We start from the raw sequence: 26,388 nt of genomic DNA on the forward strand, positions 1-26,388 counted from the left end.
CAACTGTGGCGTTTTACTTCCTTTAATGAGTCGTTCAGAACTGTAACAGCAAGCTAACAGCAAGACGGCTGGCAACACTTCATCTGTTGCTGGAGGCGTACTACCATAATAACTGCAGTAAATGTTCTCTACCATAAAACACCCCAGAGTGCGAACACCAGATATGACAATGAATTTAACAGCTTATCACTTATCTTTGCTTATCCTTTGACCACTTATAGGGTGGCAGAGAGCTGGTGTGTGCAGTATCATCAGACAAGAGGAAGGGGACACCTTCTGTCCATCATGGGGACACACAGACATCCTTCCACTCACTCACACTTCAATTTCCCTTCTCAATTATCCAAACAGGCATGCTGCTGGTCTGTGAGGAAACAGTGTAGCTGGAGAAAATCCATTCAAACATGAAGGGAACATGCTAACGCCACATGGGATGGCTGCAGCCGGGATTCAAACCCTAATGACAGTGTTTAGAAAACCCATCTTGTTTTACGGAAGATTTGAAGCATACGTGCTTGCTGTCCAAAGACAACTTATTACAGAAATACTGGTAGGAACATTAAAACAAGGGATCAAGCAAGTTGAAAACAGGAAGGCTTCATTCCAGGCAAAGTTCATGAGTCCAATCACTCCTAAACATGCAAAAGGACAAAGCACCAGTGTGCCATTAGGAGTCCAGTTATCTCCAAGTCAGTACTAAGAGCAAAACAACAGGAAGTCAGTGACGTGTCATTCCATCTATATGCTGACGATTGCCTGGTCATTTTTCCTATTAGGCGTGGTGATTTATGCACCATTCAACCTCTGTTGGACTGCCTGGAGGAATTCAAGCTATGGTTGGCTCAGAACTTCTTGTGTTTCAACAAACACAAGACTGAAGTAATTCTGTTTACGCCACCAAAGACCCTAGGAGGTGCCCAAGGGCTTGATTTTTCCCCTCTGGCACTGCATCAGAAGGCGATGGTCACTAACTTAGGGGTAAAACTGGACGCAGAGCTCAGATTTGATGCTCAAGTGAACGGAATCGTGAGATATTGCTTTTTTCATCTACGCCGTATAGCGAAAATTAAGCCTTTTCTGTCACATAGTCATTTGGAAACTGTAATACATGCCTTTGTTACCTGCAGGCTGGATTATTGCAACTCACTACGTATATGCGGGGCTTAGGCAAGCTCCAATAGCACGCCTCCAGGCGGTTAAGAACTCGGCTGCTCGGTTGTTCACATCTACCAGGAGGTCTGAACATATTACACCAGTCCTACGTGCCTTGCATTGGCTCCCTGTCTTTTATCGCATCAGGTTTTTTTTTTTTTTACCGTGTCCTGTCTGGCTGTGAAGCAAGCAGAATTGATGTCTGAATGCTGGTGACAAGCCTTACAGATTTATTCTCAGGTGGAGCATCAAAGCGTTTGCTTTTAATGTCACGCCTGATACTTAAAACTTTATTGTTATTGTTGTTGAATGCTTTGTAATTCCGACCAGACACGGAGACAGAGGTGAAAGAGAAAGGAAAAGAAAAGGTGGGGAGAGGGGGGGGGGGTCCACAAAAATAAACAATGAACAAGAGTATGCTTCTAGACCTACAGAAAAAGACCAAAAAAAAAGCAAAAGGAAAAAAAAGGGACACAACAACAATACAACAAGATCTAGCTATCACTGCGTCAACTTGATGTAAAAATATATAATCAACATTGCTTAACTGAAGAATCACGATAATAAATCACAGTGCATTAAGTGCCCACCATAGTTTCAAGACCTGTGTTTAACGTGCCCAAGCCCATACTTTTGAGAGCACCATGTGAGCATCTGTGTGTGTACACTCGCTTGTTTATTTAATTCAGGTAATCGCATCAGGTTTAAGGTAATCCTGTTTGTGTTTAAGGTGTTAAACTCAGGGGCACCTAAATATTTTTCTGAAATCATCCACCAACTTGTCCCAGTGCGTTCCCTTAGGTCAGCTGACCAGAGACTACTAAATGTGCCCAGGTACAGCCTGAAGTGCTCGGACCAAGTCTCTGGAATGAGCTGCCAGCTGATGTAAAGCAGGCCAAATCATTGGAAACCTTTAAAAGCAGATTAAAAACACATCTTTTCTCACTGGCGTTTGGACATTGAAGTTGGGGGAAGTAGGCCGGATATAGATTGCGAACTTGCACTCAGGATTTCGTATTGTATTTTAAACGGATTTCTTGTTGTATTTTACATGGATTTCTTATTGTATTTCTAATGGATTTCTTACTGTATTTTAAATGGTTATATGTCTGTCCAATTATGGTGCTTTTTATTAGTGTACAGCGCTTTGTTTGTCCATTTTGGCCATGTGAAAGCGCTTTATAAATAAAGTTGATTTGATTTGACTACAAAGTTATCGAGTCTCAAAGTAAATTCAGTGGAAAGAGGCCCTCTTTCTTCTTTTGTTTGTTTATTGAGACCGCAGTCTGTAAATAATTTTCTCCTAATGAGCCGCCTGTGGCCCTGAAGGCATCACACCATTATCTAAACCCTGCATGATGTCTGCTGGTGATTCTCTCACACTAACTGCATTCTTCTCCAGAGAGGTTGAAACTAATGGAGGTGCACCTAAATGAAACAAGATTCCTGTCTTTGAAGTCTTGCATTTTTCTGTGTGACTTAAGACTACACATTTGAAAGTTTTCAAGTTGGTTTAGAATTGGGCCTTAGCACTCTTTCCTTTTTTTCACATACAAAAGCGGGGGGGGGGGGGGGGGGGTGTCCACAAAAATAAACAATAATGGACAAGAGTCTGCTTCTAGACCTGCAGAAAGAGAAAGAATAGGAAAGAAATGGGACACACAACAATACATCAGGAGCAAGCCATCGCTGCATTAACCTGATGATGAAATACAAAATCAACATTATTTAACTGAATAATCACACGATAATAAATCATAGTGCATTTAGTGGCAACGACAGCCTTAAGACATGTGTTGAACGTGCCCAAGCCCATACTTTTGAGAGCACCATGTGAGCACCTGTGTGTGTGTACACGTGCTTGTTTATGTAAGGTTTCTCTATAAAAGCGTCCAATAGAGAGTGTGAGGGGCCACAGATCTGCCCCCCAAAGATGTGTAGGAGACAGGGGGAGCTCCAAGTCCCAGAGATCCAGGCACTGCCCCAGAACACAGGAACCCCAAGGAGACTGCAACCAGAAAGGCCCCCGCCCCTCTCGAGAGACACAGAGGATCGCCCCGGGGGGCCACAACCAGCAGCCGGCAGAGCCCCGGGAGATATCAGTGGCAAGCCCACAGGCCCGCCCGCAGCCTCCCACCCCCTAGCCGGCCGAGCCCGGGACATAACTTGGGAGAGACATTAATTCCCAGGTATGTGATATTCCCTGACTCCAATTGTGTATTAAGCAAATTGACAAAAGAGAAAATAATTGGTAGAACTGTGGATTTTAACCAGTTTATAGAGTAATCTGTAACTCTTGAAAAAGAGTTTATTAGTTCTTTTGAATGGGAGAGAGAGGATTGAGAATTCTGGAGAAAGAGTAAAACATCATCTGCATTAAGACTGATCTTATGTTCTATTTTCTTACACTTTATCCCTTTAATATATGTTGTTTGCCTAATTGCTGCTGCTAGTGGTTTGATAAAAATAGCAAACAGTGAGGGGGAGAGTGGGCATGCCTGCCTGGTCCCCCTCTGAAGACAGAAGCTAGCTGATATTTGGTCGTTTGTCCTGACACTTGCTGTTGGTGAACTGTATAATGTTTGTAGCCAGTTTATGAAGAAGTTCCTAAAACCAAATTTATGTAAAGTTGCAAATAAGAACTTCCAGTTAACTCTATCAAAAGCCTTTTCTGCATCTAGAGATAATATACTAGTTTCTATGTTTCTACTGTAAGAGAAATCTATCAAATTAAGTAATCTACGCGAGTTTGTGGATGACTGTCTACCCTTAATGAAACCAGTTTGGTCAGGGTGTATTATGAAGGGGGTTACCTTCTCTAGTCTTTTTGCCAGGGCTTTACAAATTATTTTGAGATCAACATTGATAAGAGAAATTGGGCAATAGCTGGTAGGAAATGCAGAGTCTTTGCCTGGTTTTAACAAGAGACTAATATTGGCTGAATTCATGTTTGGCTGTAATCTGCCACTCTCTTCGATTTCCCTCACCATTCTGAAAAATGCTGGAGCCAGAATGATCCAGAATTCTTTGTAGAACTCTGCTGGAAACCCATCTGGACCTGGAGCTTTCCTATTAGTCATGGATTTAAGGGCTTCCTGGAGCTCAGCTGATGTTAGTGGCAAGTCCAGGACTGTAGCTTGGCTGTCTGATAATTCTTTTGAGACTTCTGATTTAGGAGATGGCATCCTGTCTGAGAGGATGGTGCATTCAGACAGCAGTTGCTGTCATTTATAAGATGTTGGGACTGGATTGTGTGTGTGTGTGTGAGCAGTGTTTCTGATCAACAGATGTGGGACTTCTGGAACCGATCTAATCCACCTCGCACATCCAACGCTGGCGTTATTTCCCCACTTCACCCTGCCCCACCAGGGAATTTTGAAGGAATGGTTTGTATTTGTTTGGGTCAGTTTTATGGTTTTAGGAATTGGGGGGGGGGGGGGGGGGCTTTAATTAAAGTGGGAGTCAAGGCACGGGTGGACTTACTTCATCCACGCTTCCTGTTAGGAAAATGCTTCTGAAAGAGGCGTCGTCTGGTGGACTAAGAGAGCGGCACTGATGCAGTGATAGACAGCACCCCCTCAACCCCCTGCGTGCCTTGTCAGAGTTTCTCAGTCTAAAAACGAGTTGTTAACGAGCATATGCGCACTCGTGCGTGCACGCAAGCACTCACTCGCAGTAGACTTATCGCTCAGGAGAAAAGCAGACAGATTCTGCAGAATTCTGGAGGATTTCCTGTAGGGATGAGCCGGATACTCGTTTCAGACGAGTATCCGGTACTGATAAAGCATTTTGGACGAGTACGAGCATGAAACGAGTAAACCTCGTAAATATCTGTAATCGTGCTGAAGGAAAATCCTCATTGGGTAACTGACTGTCTTCAAGCTCTGTGATTGGCCAGTCACATAGAGCGCCCGCCCCTCCCTACACACAAAACTCTCTAGCCGGCCGGGAGCACAGTCCTTCCGGCTCATCCATGCACACACACAGACAGTAACGGATCTCACTGTGATTGCTTCACTGTTGCTCACGTTTCTTCAGTTTTCCCTAGGTTTTCTTCATCATCTGCATCAGTCAATCTGCGTTTTGTACTGCATTTATGTAAATAAATTTTGTATATAAATTTTTATATACATTTTAACGTCCTCATTGTTACCCCGAGCCTTCTAGACAGCCTGGGAGATAACAAGCAGCAATGGCAACTTTGCAAACAGAATTAGCTTAAAACTTGTTTTTCATGCCTCCTAACAACCTGCTAACATAAGATAGCTATTAATATATTATGGAGAAAAAAAAGATAAAAATAAAAAAGTGGTTCTCTCACATTTGTCTAAAAACCTCCACTAATAACACTTTTCTGACCGAAAACGACTATTGAACCATCCAGTTGTTAGTCTCACCAAACCACCGAATCACCGATCTTCCCTGGGTCTACTCATTACACATCACACTAGTGGAGTTCTGTTGCTAAGTTCTCAAGTGTGTGAGAGGTTCTCTGCTCAAAAACATCAGAGAAGGAGAAACAACTGGCTGCTACCACTTCAACTTTAGGAGAAACTATCAGATTCCCAAAAACAAAAACACTATTTGAAGTCACGCACAACAAAAGATGTTTGGACCTAGAAAACAGCGACTGGTGTTTAGCGCTCCCTCGTTCATGGTAACACAGATTTCCAATTCCAGTGGACGCAGATCCAGGGAAGTTAGCTGATGCGGGGGTGGGGGTGGGGGTGGGGGTATGTTCTGTGACTGTGTTTGCATTCAAAACCTAGCATGTTATGCAGATTCGCTATAACAGCTTTAATGCCGACACAGTGCTCAGACTGAGAGAGCACCGTTTGTGACAAAAATCAAACAGGAAATAGAGAGCCTAAGTCTCCTCCCTTTCCGGTCGGCTCATGGATCTCCAGAAGAACGATAAAACGAATGCAAGTCAATGGGGCTTAAAGAGCTATTTTCTAATCCACTTTGCCTTACGCCCTGGATCGCACACTGCAATTTAAAGGAAAACTAATGATGGGTGTTTCGACCATGCCAGTCACGTACTTAGAGATTTTTCAGCTTGTAAATGTTCGTAATTAGCATGACTACACACCAGACATCGGCACTGGTTCATGACGTCACCATACTATCTCCTCTCCTCTAGCGTAGCTGCTACTTACCAAATGGCCAGATTTAAGGTCGTTCTTTCCTCCTAAAGGAAGGATTTGAAGTTTGCTGAACTTACAGCCATTTTTCCTCTGTTTTTCTGTGTGTCTGGGTCGATGACGTCACTTTCGTGAATCGCATTTGTAATCCCGGATTTATTTTCACACAAAATCTAAATTAGTTTCCCCCCGTTCAAAAATAAGCATTTTCTTGGTATCAAAATGCTTCTTTAAAATTCACGGACATCACACGTGAAATCCATGGCACATAAAAAGCGGGATTAGAAAACTGCATTTTTAGCCCCATCGACTTGCATTCATTTATTCGTTCTTCCGGGAAACCATGGTCCGGAAGTAGATGGACGTGACCTAGGCTCCCTATATAACTTGAAATTAATAAAATAATTATATTTATTAATTTGAATGTGAATAAAGCCCAAGTTTTGTTTAAAGGGGCATTATGTAAGTTTGACAGCCAAAACATGTATAGAAATAATAAATTTCTTCTTCATACATTCTCCTGAAATGCCCGGGTCCTGTAGAATGAGCCCTGTTATTTTTACTGTGATTGCCTGTTTTTCTGTAAAATCACAGAAAAAGAGAGCTGCTCGGGTCGAGCAGGCTGCTTCATGCGCGTTCACGCTCAGGAACCGTTCTTTGAACGTTGTCTCAGCTGTCATCAAGGATATAAACGTTACAGATACAAATGATGTCACTAGCGCTTTAGCTCGCCCAGTAAGGGGTTGGACTTTTGTGCAGAAGAATCGGGTTCACTTCTGGATGAGAACATAGTTTATTTAGAGCTTCTTTTTTACTTTAATGTTTGTTTGTTTTTTACAGTAAGATGCCCAAATTTTTATTTGAGACTCGCCGAACGGCATTGAATTCACAGATAAAAAGATGTGGGTTCAACTTTCATTTTGGAACAATTTTTCAAGCAAGGGAAGGGAATGATCTGAGCATGCAGGAGGACTGACCCATCATAAACCTTTGTCGGCTGTGCTGAAGAGAAAGGTACAGAACCAAATTATTTAATTAATTAGCTGCGCATTCTCCTGTCCTCTGTCCTCCGGACCACACACACACACACACACACACACACACACACACACACACACACACACACACACACACACACACACACACACACACACACACAAGGGACTGTCTCAGCTGTTATTTTTGTTAGGGAGGTTGCACGTACAGCATGCGCGCCTCGTGCACGAGCCTACTATTGAAGCTGCCGTTACGCTTTTGGCCTGAGGGGGCAATCACGAGCATTGAAATTTAAAACTCCGTAAAGTCCCTTTTACAATTACAACATTAGATAGGTCGACCCTTTGCGTCATCCCAGTAGTTCAGAAATGTGTCTTTATATGGAGATCAGCCAACAACAAAGACCAAAGTAGTTTTGAATTCAGGAGACCTTTTTACTTTAAACAGAAAGCTGGACATAAATCATAGAAACGCAATGTCCTCTACAGCATACCAGAACCTCAAAATTCCTTCACTGTAAAGGTAACATAGTCATGTTTTTTCCTTTCATTTGTCACCCAACTGCATTTTTCTCTGACGAATGCTTAAAGGACTCCTGTGGATGTTCTCTTCTTTCAAACCACAACAGTGTTGTTTGCTCAGATGTCTCTACTAATCTATGCTTAGATATTCCAGACTAATCTCTTGTGTGTGTATGAGTTTAGTCTGTTCAACGACAACAGCAGGAGGAGCTTTGATGATGTTGCTGTGCATCGGTCCAAATCCTCTTCAGGAGGTCGTCAGGCTGGTTGTTTGGCTTTGCTCAAAAATGTCAGACAGCAATGTGAAAGAACCGTTTGTTGCCAAACATCCACCACTTTTTCTTTTCTCTTTTTGTGTGTTTGTTGCAAAAAGAATTGGTGTCAGAAGAATCAAATGGAATAAATTGTCTTTTTATCCCCAAACCAATCAGGATGTGTAGGGATGAGGTGGAATAAAGGAAGATGTAGCTTAAAGCTATACATTCCTCAACAAGTCAGCATCAAACCCCTCTCTCGACATCCCTCTCATCCTCTTGATATCCTCACTTCTGCCACCTGGGGGTGGGGTTCCAAAGGGACTCCAGTGATCGAGCACCCGAGACAGAACCTCCGCTCTAACACCGAGTACGAAAAAGACGCAGTCGGGTTTCCGTATGCCTTCCTCAAAAACCAAAAATCATTTAATCCATTCAGACTGGCTGTGATGCGGCGCTGATCCAGATGCGAAGCTCTGGAAAGTTTTCATAAGTAATCTATGTTGTAGTCATTAAGTTAAAGAGCAAGTCACCCCACTACCAAAGTCCCCAGCAGGGAGACAACAGGTTAACATCAACGGGATCCCTCATCATATACACAACATTTAAAAACAAAATCAAAATAACAATACAGTTGTCCCTCCATCTCCATCCAAAGCGCCTTGGTGGCATACCTTATGTAAGGTGCCATACAAATAAAATTGAGCTTCAAGCAGCGTCATAGAGCCATTAGGGTAAGCCAGCTAATCAGCACGTCGTTCATTTATCATGTACTGGCCGGGTGGGCGGGGTTATCCACTTTTCCAATTGTAGGGCTTTATTATGAGGTATATTCACACAGAGGCTCAAAGAGCAGTTTAGAATGGTTAATTAGAAGTTGTTCAGGGACACCTAAGGCGAAACATTTAGAGGCGTGATGGTCTTCCTTCCATGATGTTCATGAACAGTTCAGGTCAACAGGTCCCTGAGTCTTCTGGAGGTCAAACAGACACCTGTTGCAAAAACCATCAGCCATGTAACTGACAGGCATTAACAGTCTTGTAACTACTTCGCTGAGCTGTGCTGAATGCGCTGCACACTGTATGCTGCTGTAATCCGAGAGCATCCCAACCCATCTCCCCATCCTTTGACCTTGTCCTCCTCCTTCTCATCGTATTTCACACTAAACAAAGTCTCAGCAGGGTCTAGAGGCTGAGGCCTGCTCTCTCTTATCACCTCACAGCTGGAGCCACAGGCTGTGTTGATGAACTTGGCTGGAAGGAATCTGCAGACTGCTCCACTTGACTGAACAGAGCTAACAAGTCAGAAAATCCCACAATCAGGGCTAAGGGGTTCACCGCTGGAAGCAGGGCAAACAGGTACCTCAGCAATGTGTTGGAGGGCGACGCCTGTTTCAGTGAGAGCACTTTGCAAACTGTCAAACACTAAGTCAGAGAGCTGAAACACTTGGAGGACTTAAGGGAGGAGATGGTGTGGCAGGAAGAGGAAGAGGAGGATGTGGTTGGGTGTCGAGAGGATTACTCTTTTGATCTGCAAACCAGGACTGCACGAGGGAAGATAACAGACTTCCGCTGTCAGCCAGGTGCTCTATTCATCAAACCCACGCACCCCCCACCAAGATGCCCCCAAGGTGTGAAATGTGCCCTCTGTTCATTTTGTGCATGCCACATCATGGTTCCCAAGGACTGGCACTAGGACGTCTCTTTCACCTTTGGAGGAGCTCAAAAATTACAATAATTTACTCTGATGCAAATGTCAACATTGTTTTTAGTATATTTTATGTCCTTAGACAAGATCATGGTTGGAGTTTTTGGGTTTGCCTTTAACCCTCCCACTGTCCTGGGTGTGACCCCGTGAGGAAAGTTGACCACTGAGCAGGGTTGATGGATTATCCCTTGGGTCCATGTGACAGGAGTGAGCACCACCTCACCCCTGTCACATGAACCTCAAGGGATAAACCATCAATCCTGCTCAATGGTCAACTTTCCTTGCAGTCACCCATAAAGACAGTGGGAGGGTTAAACATGCAGATAACATCATCCTGCTATTTTTACCTGCAGGTAAAACTTATTTTTCTGGATGCTAATGAGCTTTGAGCCACATTTTCATTTTTTACAAGCAGTACAACGTTACACTCCAGTTATTGTTGAGTTATGCATTTATTTACACGGGATTCTAGGTTTTTTATGTAAATATCACCATAGAGAGCTAAATGTAGGTTTTGGTTGACATATATACTGGACAATTTGTTTCCATAGCCTCCAATTATAAGTTTTTGAGCCAAAATGGGAGGTGGCCACTACCGCCATTTTGACCGTGTCCCAGGTTCCGTCAAACCTAGACAAATCCAAAAAACGGAAAAGAGGTGGAGCTGTAAGGCTGGGATCAAATGACGACACCCGTCGAACTGAAGCGATGTAGCTACAAGCTAACCCAAAGCTAACGCGGAGGTGGGAGCTAAGCTAACGGAGGTAGCTGCGTAGCTACAGCCAGAGTTAACTGTGCACAACACCAGATCTTCTGAGTCAGGGATACGCCGGGCTGACCGCTGGGTAAAACCGGGTGGAACACGGAGGTCTCCTGAGAGCTCCACAAGCTGTCAGCCGTGCAGCAGACAGGCGCCGCTGCAATCAGAGATGCGCCGAGCTCCTGCTGGGGAGAACCAGGTGGAAAACATCGGAATCGAAATTCACTGAAACAGAAGAGTGACAAAAAAAATTCACTCCTCTCAGATTTGTCATGAGTGTAAACTAGATCTATTAAACAAAAAACATGTTTTGGAACCAGGCTGTAAACATGTTTATTTCTGCTGTGAAATTGGAATTTTTAACATGGGAGTCAATGAGGATTTGCTCGCTTCTGACACCAGCCCCTGGTGGATGAGGGTGGAACTGCAATTTTTGTCACTTCTGTGTTGGCTTCATTTCCAGACCCGAATTATGGGGGTTGCATCAAACAGCAATGTCAAACGTGATTTCCTTCTTTTTGGTTAAATGGCGGATTGCATAAACAAACCATGACCTGAAGTCTGGAGGGATCGTGTGATCTCGCAAGTCCAGCAAAGAGCACAGCGAGGAAGCCGTGCCGCTGCCGAGACTCTCCCGGTGTGAAAAAGACCACTTTGAAGTCTGCGAGTAAACCGTTTCGTGCCGCCGATGCTTCCAGAGTGAAACTGGCGTGAGGAACCCATCCAATATTGCGGCAACGCTGTTCCACTCTCCAGCCCCCAATGGGGTGTTAACATAATCATGTCTATGGCCAGGACGTTCTCTGCTGTCTCCTGAAAGCTAAACCAACAACAGCCTTCCCCATCGCGAGTCCAGATGGGTGAGTCCATGAACGTTAGGCGACAGTGTGACGTAGATCTGTGAGTTTTTTTCTGAACGGGTATTTCCTAAGCTAATGCAGGAAATAGCCGTAGAAGTCTATTTTTATCTTAAGCCTGCATGTGAAACTCAGAGTGACTGATCATTTAAAAAAAATAATCAGTGAAAAATGGTTTCCCAGTTAATCTGGTCTTTAATCACTCAAGCACACACACCTCCGCTGTCAGGCTGAGCACGTCTTTGTGTAACTCCACTTTGTGAAGTTTTCCTGTTTCTTTCTGAGCATCTCTGTTTCTGATTTGCGGTTATTATCCTGGCCGAACTGTTTTGGGTTTGTCTTTTGTTTCTCAGTACTCGTCTTTTCTTTTGCTCTAAGCCCAGACAGACGAGGCAGATGTCTCTTCCTGAGTCTGACTTCGTTAAACATTTCTTCCTGAGACCTTTTTGCTGCCAAGAGCTTCTGAAAGCAGGAATCATCCTGCTGCTGTTTATAATGATCAGGCCCTTGACCTGCTTCTGTAAACTGCTTTAATTGGTGAGACAACACAAGGGATCAAGTTGAAATCACAATTTTAGCTTTTAAAACCGATGTCCGACATGTAAGTTTACATTAATCTCAGCACTTTTCTTTCCACATTTCTTGTATAAGTTTTGCTTTTTTGGTGCTGATGTCTTGAAGAATGAAGATAACTTACACCAAAACAAAAATGATGGAAAAAAAAACCCAAACAAGTTTAGTAGTTTTGTTTTCTTACAGGTAGACCATCAGAAACACGTCCATGTTTCCATGCTCGCCCGCTGCCTTCACTGGGTTCTCATCTCTCCTCTCCTGTTTGTAGTTCGGACCGTCAGACAGGACCAAACAGGGAACTTTGAGCAGTTGAAATGTGGACATTACTGGCCTGATCTCAAAGCATTCTTCTGTGACATGTGCAGAGCATGCAGACAGGGAGGCTTTTCCACACGATGGCCAGCATGCTGCACAGAGAACTCCTTTTTTCCCCCCTTCTCTTGCATGTTTTGTCCAAAGCGTCTTCTCCAGGATTAATCTGTCTGATTCAGTGTGACTTTACTTATCTCAAGGCAAGGTTTGTAATATTAAAATGAAATGTCGTTTAGATACGGTAAATCTTTCAGCTTTGTTTTCAACATGGATTCCGTCACTGATTTTGAAATGAACAACGAATTAATGTCTCATCTTTTCAGGAAATGCATAAGAGATGAAAACACACACATTCAGAACATTTCTACCCATAGAAACATTTTCTACACATGCAGTGGTCATTGGTGCAGATGTGGAGGTACACTTTTTTCTACCGTGTCCTGTCCGGCTGTGAAGCAAGCAGAATTGATGTCTGAATGCTGGTGACAAGCCTTACAGATTTATTCTCAGGTGGAGCATCAAAGCATCTGCTTTTAATGTCACGCCTGATACTTAAAACTTTATTGTTATTGTTGTTGAATGCTTTGTAATTCCGACCAGACACGGAGACAGAGGTGAAAGAGGAAGGAAAAGACAAATGGTGGGAGGGGGGGGGGGGGGGGGGGTTCCACAGAAATAAACAATAAACAAGAGTCTGCTTCTAGACCTGCAGAAAAAGACAAAAAAAAGCAAAAAGACAAAAAAAAGGGACACAACAACCATACAACAAGATCTAGCTATCACTGCGTCAACTAGATGAGAATATATAATCAACATTGTTTAACTGAAGAATCATGATAATAAATCACAACGCATTAAGTGCCCACCATAGTCTTAAGACCTGTGTTGAACGTGCCCAAACCCATACTTTTGAGAGCACCATGTGAGCACCTGTGTGTGTACACGCGCTTGTTTATGTAAGGTTTCTCTATAGGAGCGTCCAACAGAGAGTGTGAGGGACCACAGATCTGCCCCCCCAAAGATGCGCAGGAGACGGGGGGAGCTCCAAGTCCCAGAGATCCAGGCGCTGCCCCAGAACACAGGAACCCCAAGGAGACTGCAACCAGAAAGGCTCCCGCCCCCCTGGAGAGGCACAGAGGATCGCCCCGGGGGGCCACAACCAGCAGCCGGCAGAGTCCCGGGAGATATCAGCGGCAAGCCCACAGGCCCGCCCGCAGCCTTCAACCCCCTAGCCGGCCGAGCCCGGGACCCAGCGACCCGGGACCCAGGGGTGACCACCCCCGCCGGGGACCCAGCAGAGCCCAGGGACCCAGACCCCACCAGGCAGCCACCGGGATCTATCAGGCAGATGCCAAAATCTTAAACCCCCAGACCCGGTTGCCACAAACACTCAGGCAGACCATGGCACAACCCCTCACACCAGGTGTGGCAGGGGGAGGGGGGACGAAGATCTATATCATCAAGAGAAGTTCCAGGAGAGGGAAGGAATCAAAGGCCCCACCTGACATATACAGTCATACACAAACACTGTCACACACTCCCTCCCTCATGCTCACACATACACACACAACCCAAGACTTACAAAAATGCACGGCGGACACCCACTCATGCTCCCCATACACACCCTATTCACTCTGGTCCCGGTACTGCTGCACATTGGGCACAGCCATCACCGGTAACCAGAGTTTGACCCTTTCTGCTGGGGTGCTGATGAGCAAGCTCCCCCGCCCAACGCTGAGCAAAGCAACCTACCACCCCAGACCCCAACCAGACGGCCAGATCTCCCTCCTGTCCTCCAGCCCCAGGAAGCCAAGCAACAACAGAGGTGGCTAAGACCCCTAGTCTCCCTCCACCTGCTCCAATATAGTGCTGTGAGGTACACATTTGTGATTTGGAGGTTTAATGAAGTTTTCCCAAGTGTTTTTTCCCACTAGATGAACACTGAGACAGTCAGAGTGGACTGTGTGGTTACCTCATACAGAGACATTTATCATTTTGACATGACCTGTCACACACAACTCTCTCTAACTGACTCATTATCTCCCTCAGAGCTGCACACTTTGTATGAAGGAACAGCAGTGTGTGTGTGTGTGTGTGTGTGTGTGTGTGTGTGTGTGTGTGTGTGTGTGTGTGTGTGTGTGTGTGTGCGCGCACAGGCAGCTTTTAGGGGTGACTAGAGTCAAATCCAAGCATGAGAAAGGCCAAAGCTGTTGAGAGTGAGCCGTGCACGCTGCAGGACACCGTGGAACATGTGATGGGGATGATCACCCCCCAACAACCACCCCACTCACCCACTGACTGTCCTTTTGACCCACATGTCTCACACCTTTCCCTAACCCTTTGCCTCTTCTCCTTTTCATTTTTTTCCTCCTTTCTTTTCCCTCTTGAATTTTCTCTCCCGCTATCTCAGTGGTTCTCTCCTGTCCCGGCCTGCAGCCACAAGCCCCGACAGGCCAGGGAGCAAACACAGCCAGGAAAAATGTCACTTCTCTGGTTTCAAATGGCACCTAATGTTAGGTGACCACTATAAACATAGAGGTGGGATTTATGTGTGCATGTGACTAGGGAACTAATGCTGCAAAAACAGGAAGCTACAGATGAAAAAGTGATGAAAAAATATGTTTTTGCAGGAGGAAAACAGTAGAAGCATGCACATCCTGTAAATGCAAGTCTGCTCTGCTCCTCTAAATGTAAACCTGCGTGCTTTAACATGAACACCTTATCTCAACATCCAACTAAAACAGATGCACTTCATTTTTTTCTCTCTGGAAAGAAAGTTAAACCACATGCACTGAACAGGCCATGTTGCGATGCATCTGTTCCTCTCATTAACCTTTTTCAGGTCGCTATACTTGCGCCTGTGGCGTCCCGCTACATCAGTAGAGCTTCATGGATAGCTTTAAACTTTTATGGGCGTTTTAAAATCAAATTTAGCGACAAACAATGATTGAAGAGAAAACAATCACAAAGTTTTTTGATAAATAACCGTTTCAAAATCAATAACTAACAACAAACGAAGATGTGGAGATAAACGGAAACATCTGGGTTTTATGGGTACATCACCAAACCGCTTGTTCTTCTACCAGGTGTTGTTTGGTTCATACAAGATGGTGACTATGGGCTTAATTATCAAAGCTCCAAATAGAATTACAATGATTAGTATCCAGATTTAGCTAAGCAGATGTAAATATTTGCAGGTGATGCAACAAAACATCTGGGAAATGTATTGAATTAAAAAGATAATTTATTCTCTCGTTTGACTAAATCACATTTCAGTGCTGCTGCTGCTGCCCTGGTGTGTGGATTTGTTCTGGCCCAAGATTATTCTCTAAATTCAAAGAGAGATCCAAGATATGAGTCATTAGATTAAACCAAGAGGTGTGGCTTTGCAGCTTGGTGTGGAATTTCTCACATTATAGCAAGGCATGGTGGAGCCAGGGAGGGAGGGGGGGGGGGGGGGGGGTGCAAAAAGAAGAACCGACTGCAGCCGCAGGAAGGAAATTATCTTGCTTAATAAATTCATCAAACACCCGCATCCTCTCCGTGGTCAAGAGCCAAGAAGGAGATTAGAAAATCTGCAAGTGTGCATTCATCAGGAAATAATGATGCATATATGGATACCCAGGTGGTGGTGGTGTCTCTGTTTGCTCCTTAGTTAACCTTACATTTTTGTTTTCCTTTGTCTAAAAGCATTAATCACCCAGAATTCTCCAAATTCTTTACATGCCACTTCTTCATTTTTGGGTGGGGGAATCAGGAATGAAAAATGTTTTCACAGGAATCAACATAAATGATAAATGATCCAGTGTAATACTCATATTTTTAAAATAGCTGCTATGCTTTGTAGGTTCTGCCAATGTGTTTAAACCTTTTGTCCTCAAAATCTCATTTAACTTCACGTAAAGCCTACTGGAAATTACTTCTAGCACCAAGAAGAACGATGGAGTAACTGTGAGTAGTAAGCCTGATAAATAAAAATGATGTTTTATTTGTCTGTTATAAATATTGCAGTGGGTGTTTGACTTGAGCACGAGGGCAAATCCTGGCACCTCTTAAGTCTGGGTGATTTAGAAAAGCGCAAACAGATTTGGGTTTTCCTGATCAGAGGTGGGACGAAGTACAAATACTTCATTACTGTAACCTACTTAAGTAGTTTTTTGAGGTATCTGTACTTTACTTGAGTATTTTTTTCAGACAACTTTTTACTTTTACTCCCTACATTTGAGCCCAAATATCTGTATTTTCTACTTCTTACATTTTCAAAATGGTCTCGTTACTTTGACATTTACCTCACGTACTGCACATATTACACGTATGTCGATGACGTCATTACGTAACTGTCGGAACAAAACAGAGGGAAAATCAACGGTGCGGGCGGCGAGAAGGAGTCAGGTGGGAGCGCGGTTTGAGACCCAGAACAACACTAACTAACAACATGGATTACAACAGTGGCCTGAGAAATGCTGCAGGTTTGGAGGAGCGATGCGTTCATCATCCTTGGCCTTATTTAAAAGAACTCTTTAACGTTGATGGCTCCAAGAACGATTCGTGGCGAATGCGCTGGGTTTTGTGCCTAAAAACCACGAGCTTCTGGCGTTTAAGAATTCACCATCAAATCTGACAAAAAAAAAAAACACAGCACGTTCTAATAGGAAACAGGCTTCAACACAAACGGTTGTTTTCTGCTTGGTCCTAGAGCTCAACCAGTGTCAATTTAATATGAAGTAATATTGTTTTTGAATGATAAAAAGTGCAGGGGTCAAAGCATGACTTTGGAAAAAGTAGGGGGGGACATACCCCCCCCCCCCCCCCCCCCCCAAATTATGTCTATGAGCACTTGGTCTACACCATAAGAGTGGCACGGAGCAATCTACACATGAGCGCCAAACATTAGCAAAAATAAAAAAAACACTCGCGAGCTCGATCAGTTGAGACTAGTGGGATACGACGGTTAAAACAATGGACAACCTCATAGTGATCAAACAACTGAGCCGATCCTAATGTGAAAGAGCCATTTTGTTCTACAATTACATTATCTAAGCAAGTAAAAACAAATCAATAAATCAATTGAGTTAATTTAGCATGATTTGTAAGTGAGTTTATAACTTTGGTAATGCAAGGGACTTCAGAGTGAGCAAATATCTGCAGGGGTTGGAGTAATTATCACAGAATATAAATGTTTTGGTCACAGCTGACCCTCTGCCCCACACGGAAAAATGTCTCGTAAGGCTTAAGGTTGGTTTATGCTTGACGCGTCCGCGAGGTTCGCACGGCTCCGCGCGGCAAAATTGCGTCATTTTAACAACCACGGCCCTCCACCTGGCCTCCGCACGGCCCAAACTTTCCGCACCACGCACCTAGGAAATTTTCTAACCACGCAGATGGTCGAACACGGAAAAACATGGCGGATTGGCAAGAAGTTATGGCAGAGTTCGTAAATACAGACATTTGTATGATTCAGCTCTCAAAGATCACCGTGATCAACATGTTGTTAATAATTCTTGGAGAGAAATAGCTCGCACTGTCGGAAAAGACGAGGACGCAGTTAAAAAATGCTGGAATGCCATGTTGTAAACAACAGTAATCTTTACTTCTACTATGGTGTAGTGTTGGATGCATGCCGTAGAGCTCCATGCTGCCCCCTACAGTTTGGGCGAATATTGGCTCACCGCAGAGACAAGCCGCATGAACCATGAAGCTTGGTTTATGCTTGACGCATTTACTTTCCGCTTGGTGATGCGGCTCGCGGATGGAACGCGCTTCACAACTTGCAGCATGGTGTCTCATGCTCTAAATGTAACACATGTGAGCTGAGCTCTGCAATTGTAGTCATTTGTCAATCACCCCTTTAGAAAACCAGTTGAAGCACATTGGGATTTTTTCTTCTTCATCTTGTATTTTGTGGACCTATCTTTTTTGCTCTTTTCTTTGTGTAGAGGAAGCACGCAAATCACCTGGAAAGGTATAACAAGCTAACATCGCCCAGTCTGAAGCGGAAATTGAACACCGATGACGGAGGCCCAAACAAACAACTAAAATTATGGGAAACCAAGAGAGTTTCACAAAAAAGCGTGGATGATGCCATCAGTAACTTTGTTGTGCAAGGTCTGCACCGGCTCAGTGTTGTCGAACAGGAGGGTTTTAAAACTCTCGTGCATCACCTACAACCAGATGACTGTAATGTCTCCAGGCACCATAAAGAACAAAGTTGAGAAAGTAACACTGGAAATGAAGAAAAATCTAAAGGCTGCTATGAATGTGGCTGAGTACATTGCTACCACCACAGACTGCTGGACTGCGCACAGACGAAGTTTCATTGGTGTCACAGCACACTGGATAGAGCCTGAAACCATGGAAAGATGCTCTGCTGCACTATTCATACAGAATATAACATCCATGATAAGATTGTTCACACAACTACTGATAATGGCTCTAATTTTATTAAAGCTTTCCGTGTCTATGGAGAGCTGGATACAAAGGCCTGAGGCTAAAGTCTCCGACCGTTATTGTGTCCGACGGGACGTTACAGTATGCAACAAATTAGCTATGTTATTTTAATTAAGGTGATGAATTTGGTGATAAATTATAATCTTTTTTGATTTTGTCGTTCATAGGTCTTGGCTTCATCAGAAGCCATCTGAAGGAGCAACCCGTGGTGCAGCCAGTTGACACGTCCTTTTCTTCAGTGGAGGAGGACAACTTTTTCACCATCAGGCAGGGCAACAATCAGGAAAACGCCAAGCAGCTGGAGTCCTACCTGGCCTGTCCATCAGATTGTATGGATATCCTGAAATCTTTTCCAGCAGTATGCAATTTATCACTGAAGCTGGACACACCTCTGCCTGCCATTCAAAATGGAGTAAAACACGAAGCTTTTTTAGTAGGCCAGTATCTTTAGCGGTTTCTACTCCTCTTTATGAGTCAAATAGATTGTTCTAATTTTGAAACAAAAAATGTGAGATTTGCGTTACTGTGCCGCTCTCTGGTGGTAATAAAATGTAGTTTTTTTTTCTTTTCTAAAAGATATTCTTTATGTTTGTTAGAATGTAGTAGCAGTTCGGTTTAGATCAACTTTACTGAAGTAGCATCAAAATGTCAAACACTCGAACGTTTTCTTTAAGACAAAATATCTCAGAAAATTGAATATATAGCAACTAGATAAGACTGGCCAGACGCGAGAACGGCAGCCCGGCTAGCTCAGTCGGTAGAGCATGAGACTCTTAATCTCAGGGTCGTGGGTTCGAGCCCCACGTTGGGCGTCAAACTTTTCTGTTCTTTAGGGTGAAATGAAGGGTGAAATGAAGAATAAAACAAAGACTTATCCGCTTTGATATATTTGCCTTATATTAATACCATAAATACCTATCATCCCGTGTTTCGTTTTCTTCCTTAGTGGAGGGACGGCAGATCGTTACGACAGTGTTAAACTCCTCTTTACGACTGTTCTGGAGGCACATTCAAAATGGAGTAAAACACGAAGCTTTTTTTTAGTAGTCCACTATCTTTAGCGGTTTCTACTCGTCTTTATTAGTCAAATAGATTTTTCTAATTTGAAACAAAAAAATGTGAGATTTGCGTTACTGTGCCGCTCTCTGGTGGTAATAAAATGAAGTATTTTTTTATTTTCTAAACGATTTTCTTTATGTTTGTTAGAATGTAGTAGCTAAAGTTTAGATCAACTTTACTGAAGTAGCATCAAAATACCAAACACTCGAACATTTTCTGTAAGACAAAATAACTCAGCAAATCGAACTCTTCCTCTGAATCACATGCGCAAATGCAATTGGTCAAGAGTCACATAGAAGATTGGTGCGAAGTGAACTACGGCAGCCCGGCTAGCTCAGTCGGTAGAGCATGAGACTCTTAATCTCAGGGTCGTGGGTTCGAGCCCCACGTTGGGCGACAATGTTTTTCTGTTTTTGGGGCAAAATGAAGAATAAAACAATCAAACACTTATCTGCTTTGATATAGTTACCTTATATTATTACCATAAATACTTATCATCGTACCTGTCATCGCATTTCGTTTTCTTCCTTAGTGGAGGGACGGCAGATCGTTACGACAGTGTTAAACTCCTTTATGACTGTTTTGGAGGCTCATTCAAAATGGAATAAAACACGAAGCTTTTTTAGTAGCCCAGTATCTTTAGCGGTTTCTACTCGTCTTTATGAGTCAAATACATCAACGGTTTACATTTTCATAAAATATAACACCAGGAAAATGACAGAAGACAAAAATCTGGCTCTTTAGTTGTTTTTTTTCGAGTTATGACGATCTGAGCGACAGCAGCAGCAACTCAGACGAGATCTAAAGAGTGCTATGAATGTGGTCGAGTCGGGTCGAGTACATTGCTACCACCACAGACTGCTGGACTGCACACAACGTTTCTTTGGTGTCACAGCACACTGGATAGAGTCTGAAACAATGGAAAGATGCTCTGCTGCACTAGCATGCAAACAGCTCAAAGGGCCGTACACATTTTCTGCACTTGCTGGTGCACTAAACTACATGCATACAGGATATAACATACGTGATAAGATTGTTCACACAACTACTGATAATGGCTCTAATTTTATTAAAGCTTTTTGAGTCTATGGAGAGCTGGATGCAAAGAATGGAGAACCTTTTGAGGGGTCAAGGCCAAATCAAACAGCAGAAAAAGAAAACAGCGAGGACGAAGGGGATAATGTGGATCTTGAGTTTGTTGATGAAGCTGGAGCCATGTTGGATGAAGATGATGGCCTAGAATACCAACTGCCAAAGCATCATCGCTGTGCCTGCCACCTCCTGAACGTGGTGTCAACAGTAGATGTCTCAGAAGCGAATGCCAACACTACCTACAAGAAACTCTCGTTCAGCGTTTTCAAAGTGCTGGAGTCTGTGGAACAAAAGTGGTAGATCCACCGCAGCTGCAGAGATGATTGCCGAAAAATGCAAACTCCAGCTCTTGAGGCCAAATGAGATGAGGTGGAATTCTCTTTTCCTGTCTGTGGAGAGACTTGTCAGGATCATGAGAACAAGGAGAAGGAGCCATTGCAGCTGTGTGCAGCGCACTAAAAATTCCAATGTAAGTGCCATACTTCACTTTTCTAGCTTAGTATAGTGTAGTATATGTAATAATATAATATATATGGCAATATAATGTTTTGTTTGTTTGTTTTTTTGTAATTTGTAATCTGTAATTTGAATTGCTTTTATTTTCTGATTCATTCACTTTATTTAACTTTGTACTATACCATGTTCAGCGCCTTGGGCTTCCTGACAGGGTTGCGGAAGGCGCTTTATAAATAAAGCTTTGATTGATTGATTGATTGATTGATTGATAATGTATCAATAAATATTGCAATTTGTGCATGCAAGGGCGTAGGAACGGGGGGGGGGGGGTGATTGGGGGGGACGTGTCCATAGACTGTACATATACTGGACAAACGGATTCCATTGGCTTCAATAACACGTTTGTTGTCTATAATGGGAGGTGGCCACCACCGCCATTTTGACCGTGTCACAGGTTCCGTCCAGCCCAGACAATTCCATAAAAGGGAAGAGAGGAGGCGCTGAGGGTGTGGCTGTAAGGCTGGGCTCGAGTGACGACACCCAGGCGAACTAGCTACGAGCTAACCTGAAGCTAACCCTGGCTAACCCAAAGCTAAAGCGGAGGTGGGAGCCGAGCTAATGGATGTAGCCACCTAGCTTCAACCCATAGGGACGTGTCCCCTTCAATTCCCCCCCCCCCCCCCCCCCCCCCCCCCCCAATAACACGGAGAAGAAAAAAATCTGATTTTGAAATATTTGACTTGCGAGCTTTTATTTTGAAATACACCGCGGACTTCTCACCGACACAACCCCTCCCCTCAGTGAGTCAGACAGGCTGGCTGAGTGAAGCGGGAGTCGGAGTTGGGACAACAGCAGCTCAGCGAGTTCTTCTCATGGGTAAAAAAAAAAAAAAAAAAAAAAAAAAAGGAAGAAAGAAAGGAAATGTGAGTTGGTAATAATTTAGTCCAAGAGGATAATTGCATTTCTGGTCAAACGTTAGACTGTCTGACTAACGTAAACATCTTGCTAGGCAGCATTAAACATTAAACAATACTAGTCAACAAAAAATGGCGAATTTTACAGTAACAGACCAAAACCATTTGACACGAAATAAATAAAAAAGTTGAATCTCCACATAAAAATGGAATTTGTAAGTGTGGTTGCTGCTTGTGGTTGCTGCTTGTTTGTGACATTCTCATCACATTTTATTTTGAAACCTTATTCATGTCACTTTTTTCATATAAGAGACCAGAGGAAGTTCAGCAGGAAAATGATGAAGAAGGTGAGACAGGCAGTGCCCAAACCAGATGCCCTTTTTTCTGTTATTTAAGGTTTAATTTTTTTATTTTTCGTACTTAAGTACATTTTAGAGCCTTTTAAGTAAATAAATTCGCTCAGTACTTTCACTTTTACCAGAGTAGTTTTTTACACAGGTATCTGTACTTCTACTGAAGTAAAGAACGTCAGTACTTTTGCCATCTCTGTCCCTGACTGCCTCTAATTCATCAGAGGAGGAAATAAAACTAAGAGAAGTGTCTAACCTTTTGGAACTAAGTTGCTTTTGTCATAATTTGGAGGTTTGAGATGTGTGATGAATATCATTAATTTCTAAAAGTCATTGAGTTGTGATTACTTCATGCTAGACTGTTTCACGATGTTGATTAAAAGCTGAGAATTAGTTTAGATTTTTCTAATTTTTAAACAAATTATGAGATTTGCGTTACTGTGCCGCCCTCTGGTGGTAACAAAATGTAGTAGTAGTTTTTTAATAAGATATTCTTTGTTTGTTAGAATGTAGTAGCAGTTCGGTTTAGATAAACTTTACCTGAAGTAGCATCAAAATGCCAAATACTCAAACATTTTCTTTAAGACAAAATAACTTAGAAAATCGAACTCTTCTCCTGCATCACATGCGCAAATACAATGGGTGCTGGGTCAGTAAAGATTGGTGTAGATGTCTAGTCGCCAGCCCGGCTAGCTCAGTCGGTAGAGCATGAGACTCTTAATCTCAGGGTCGTGGGTTCGAGCCCCACGTTGGGCGTCTACATTTTCTGTTTTGTGGGGCAAAATGAAAAATAAAACAATTAAACACTTATCCGCTTTGATAGTAACCTTATTTTAATACCATAAATACCTATCATCGCGTGTTTCGTTTTCTTCCTTGTGGAGGAACGGCAGATCGTTACGACAGTGTTAAACTCCTTTACGACTGTTTTGGAGGCTCATTCAAAATGGAGTAAAACACGAAGCTTTTTTTAGTGGCCCAGTGTCTTTAGCGGTTTCTACTCGTCTTTATGAGTCAAATACATCAACCGTTTACATTTTCATAAAATATTAGTAACACCAGCAAAATGACAGAAGAGAATAAATCGGGCTCTTTAGGTTTTTTTTCGAGTTATGACGATCTGAGCGACAGCAGCAGCGACTCAGACGAGGAGAGGTACGGTGGCAAGAAGAAAGTGGGTTCTGAGGCTCAGGGAAGCGGGGAACAGTCGTCCCAACAGGCGGCCAAGCGGGCTGCCGGTGGAACACCCTTACCCAGACCCGACGAGCTGTTCAGCTCCGTGTCAAAGCCTTCTTTTCTCTACAACCCACTGAACAAACAGATAGACTGGGACAGTCTCACGGTCAAGCCGCCAGAAGAGGTACAAATCCAAAATTGGCAGCAACCATTTTTATTTAGATACATTTATGTGTGTTATCATGGTTTGCATTTAGTTCATTTTTATTTGTTTTGTTATTTTTAGCTGTGTAATTGTAATCTTGAGTCTGTCAATAAAGTTTTTGAATTTGAATAAATCCACTGCTAAATTTCTACCCACGTTTGTTTTATTAATTTATCTTTTTATAATAAAAATGTATATATGAGTGTTCTGATTGTTTAAAGTAGGCATCTGAACATATTTAAAGGACCACTTAACGATTTGAAGGCAGAGATTATTTTTATTTAATCACCTGTCACTCTTTAGTTAAATAAGGGTTAAAACTTTCCACCTTGTGACTGTGGTTTTCTGTTTCTTTAAGCCTACCAGAGAATTTAAGCCCTGGAAGACGAACGCTGTGCCGCCTCCTGAGAGTTATGTTGCAGAGCCTGAAAAGAAGAAAGGGCCGCCTCCTGGACAGGACATGGCAATCAAGTGGTCCAATGTGTATGAGGACAATGGAGAAGATGCACCTAAGCCGTACACGGGTAAAGCTCGCTTCTTGCCTGATGAAGTGCAGCTTTCTGACTCAGGTGAGTCCCGCTGGAAACCCTGTTCTGGTATGGCACCATGTCAGGTGGTGTAGTTAATGAATGACTGAGTTTAAAACTTCTTTTATTTCTCCACCACTTGGGCAGATGAGGAATCAGAAAAGTCCTCTCAGTCTGCGAAGAAGCGGCGAGTGGAGACCTTTCAGCAAAAGGAAAAGAGGAAGAGGGACTTGGGACAAGCCACCTCTGACAAGAACTTTGTAGAGGAGGAGAAAAGGATCCTCAGGCAGAATATTGAGTGACCTACGAACACAGCATCAGCAGCAAAGATCCCCAGATGCTCTGTAGGGAAAGAAGGTTGTCAACTCACAGGGTCATTGTAATAGATAGATTATGTCAGCGAGTGATCAGGCTGAAACACAGATCCAAGTTGTTCTCTTTAATGTAAAACAAAACAGGTTTTTGATTTTATAAGTCACTCACCAGCTCTGTTCCAAAGAGAGAGAATCTCACGTTTCAGCTTTATAAAACATAAAAAGCACAGAGCATCACCAAATGCAACACTTTACGAAAAACTGCTGAAGATTTGCTTTCTATAGACAATAGAAATCCAAGTGAAAGCAATAAAAACATCAGAATCTAAATGTGGAAAATGAAAGAAAACGACCGGTGTCTCTTTGCCCCACTTAATGGTGTATTATATCTCTGTGATGTTTGACTGTGGTGGTGGGCTGGTTTTATTTAGAGCTTATTTTATTGAACTTATTTTTATTATTATGATATTAATTTGTGTTTGTGTGTGTTGTTGCAGACGTCTCTTTCAAACTCATGTTTATTGGTTGTAAATCTATTAAAATCATATTTTTAAAAGCTATGTGATTCCTGTTTGTGAACACCAGGTGGCAGACTTGAGCTAAATAGCAAATCTCTTGTTATTTTGTTTAGTAACTTTTTTTAGTCTTTTAAAAAGAAGACTGAATTATGTTTGAAACAACTTTTAATTATTTTGGGGGATGTCAGTTTTTTTTTGTGTTGCACAACAGAGCTAATAGAATAAAATTACATTTACTAGATGGTCTACATAGTGCCAAAACATAATTGGTAGTTTGTGCTGTTATTGACTTTTTTTTAAATTCAAGTCACATTCCAAATAATTTGGTACATTTGTAATTTTAATAGTTTATTCTATTCAAGAAATATGGAATTAAAAGGATTTAGTCAATAAAATGTTATTTATAGATGTTTAGGTATTAAAGTTTATTTAGTTTAAGTGCAGAAAAAAATGTAGTATGAGATATTTAAGTTACCCACAAACATTCAGAAAATATTTGAAAAAAGAGTGAGTAATTATTTCTTAAAATGAACTGAAGTATTTAAAAAACCAAAATTTAGAAGCAGAATGAAGGAAATGACTATCTCTGTAAATGGCGTGAGAATATGGAACAACCTTACCAAAGACATAAAAGAATCAAAGTCACTAATTATATTTAAAAAATGTATCAAATCAAGTGTATTACAGAACTACAATAACCTAAATTCAGTTGGTGTCTGATTAGGTCTGTAAGTTAAAAGAATATAAAATGAATCTGTGTTTCATTTTGTTTTGGTTGTTTATTAAGAATTGTATGGAAGCATTATTAAAAAGTTTGGTTTGTAAATAGGGGCAGATAATATAAGATATTTCTTCCTTCTGCTCCTTTTCATTCAAATTGGTGTTCATGTTTACGTATGTTTTTTGTTGTTGTTTGTGTATATATATATATATATATATATATATATATATATATATATATATATATATATATATATATATATATATGTATGTATTTTTAACACTTTGAATGAAACAAATAAAGAGAAAAAAGAGATATTTCATATTCCTATTA

The 26,388-nt window shown here is 42.4% G+C and overlaps 1 protein-coding gene and 3 non-coding genes across 4 annotated transcripts; all 4 read left to right on the top strand.

Moving 5' to 3' along the window:
- Window positions 1-19,462: 19,462 nt before the first annotated feature.
- On the top strand, window positions 19,463-19,535 carry trnak-cuu (transfer RNA lysine (anticodon CUU)). Its single transcript has one exon. It is a non-coding gene; the product is annotated as a tRNA-Lys (tRNA).
- Window positions 19,536-20,105: 570 nt separating this feature from the next.
- trnak-cuu (transfer RNA lysine (anticodon CUU)) lies at window positions 20,106-20,178 on the top strand. The gene has a single exon. It is a non-coding gene; the product is annotated as a tRNA-Lys (tRNA).
- Window positions 20,179-23,277: 3,099 nt separating this feature from the next.
- On the top strand, window positions 23,278-23,350 carry trnak-cuu (transfer RNA lysine (anticodon CUU)). The gene has a single exon. It is a non-coding gene; the product is annotated as a tRNA-Lys (tRNA).
- A 150-nt stretch (window positions 23,351-23,500) lies between these two features.
- c8h1orf52 (chromosome 8 C1orf52 homolog) lies at window positions 23,501-25,376 on the top strand. Its single transcript, XM_015971026.3, has 3 exons — window positions 23,501-23,954; window positions 24,334-24,544; window positions 24,650-25,376. Exons 1-3 carry the CDS (start codon window positions 23,661-23,663, stop codon window positions 24,802-24,804), a joined length of 660 nt encoding a protein of 219 aa, XP_015826512.3. The 5' UTR covers window positions 23,501-23,660; the 3' UTR covers window positions 24,805-25,376.
- The last annotated feature ends 1,012 nt before the right edge of the window (window positions 25,377-26,388 follow it).

The sequence above is a fragment of the Nothobranchius furzeri genome, chromosome 8 (genome assembly GCF_043380555.1).
Source record: "Nothobranchius furzeri strain GRZ-AD chromosome 8, NfurGRZ-RIMD1, whole genome shotgun sequence".
Lineage (NCBI taxonomy): Eukaryota > Metazoa > Chordata > Actinopteri > Cyprinodontiformes > Nothobranchiidae > Nothobranchius > Nothobranchius furzeri.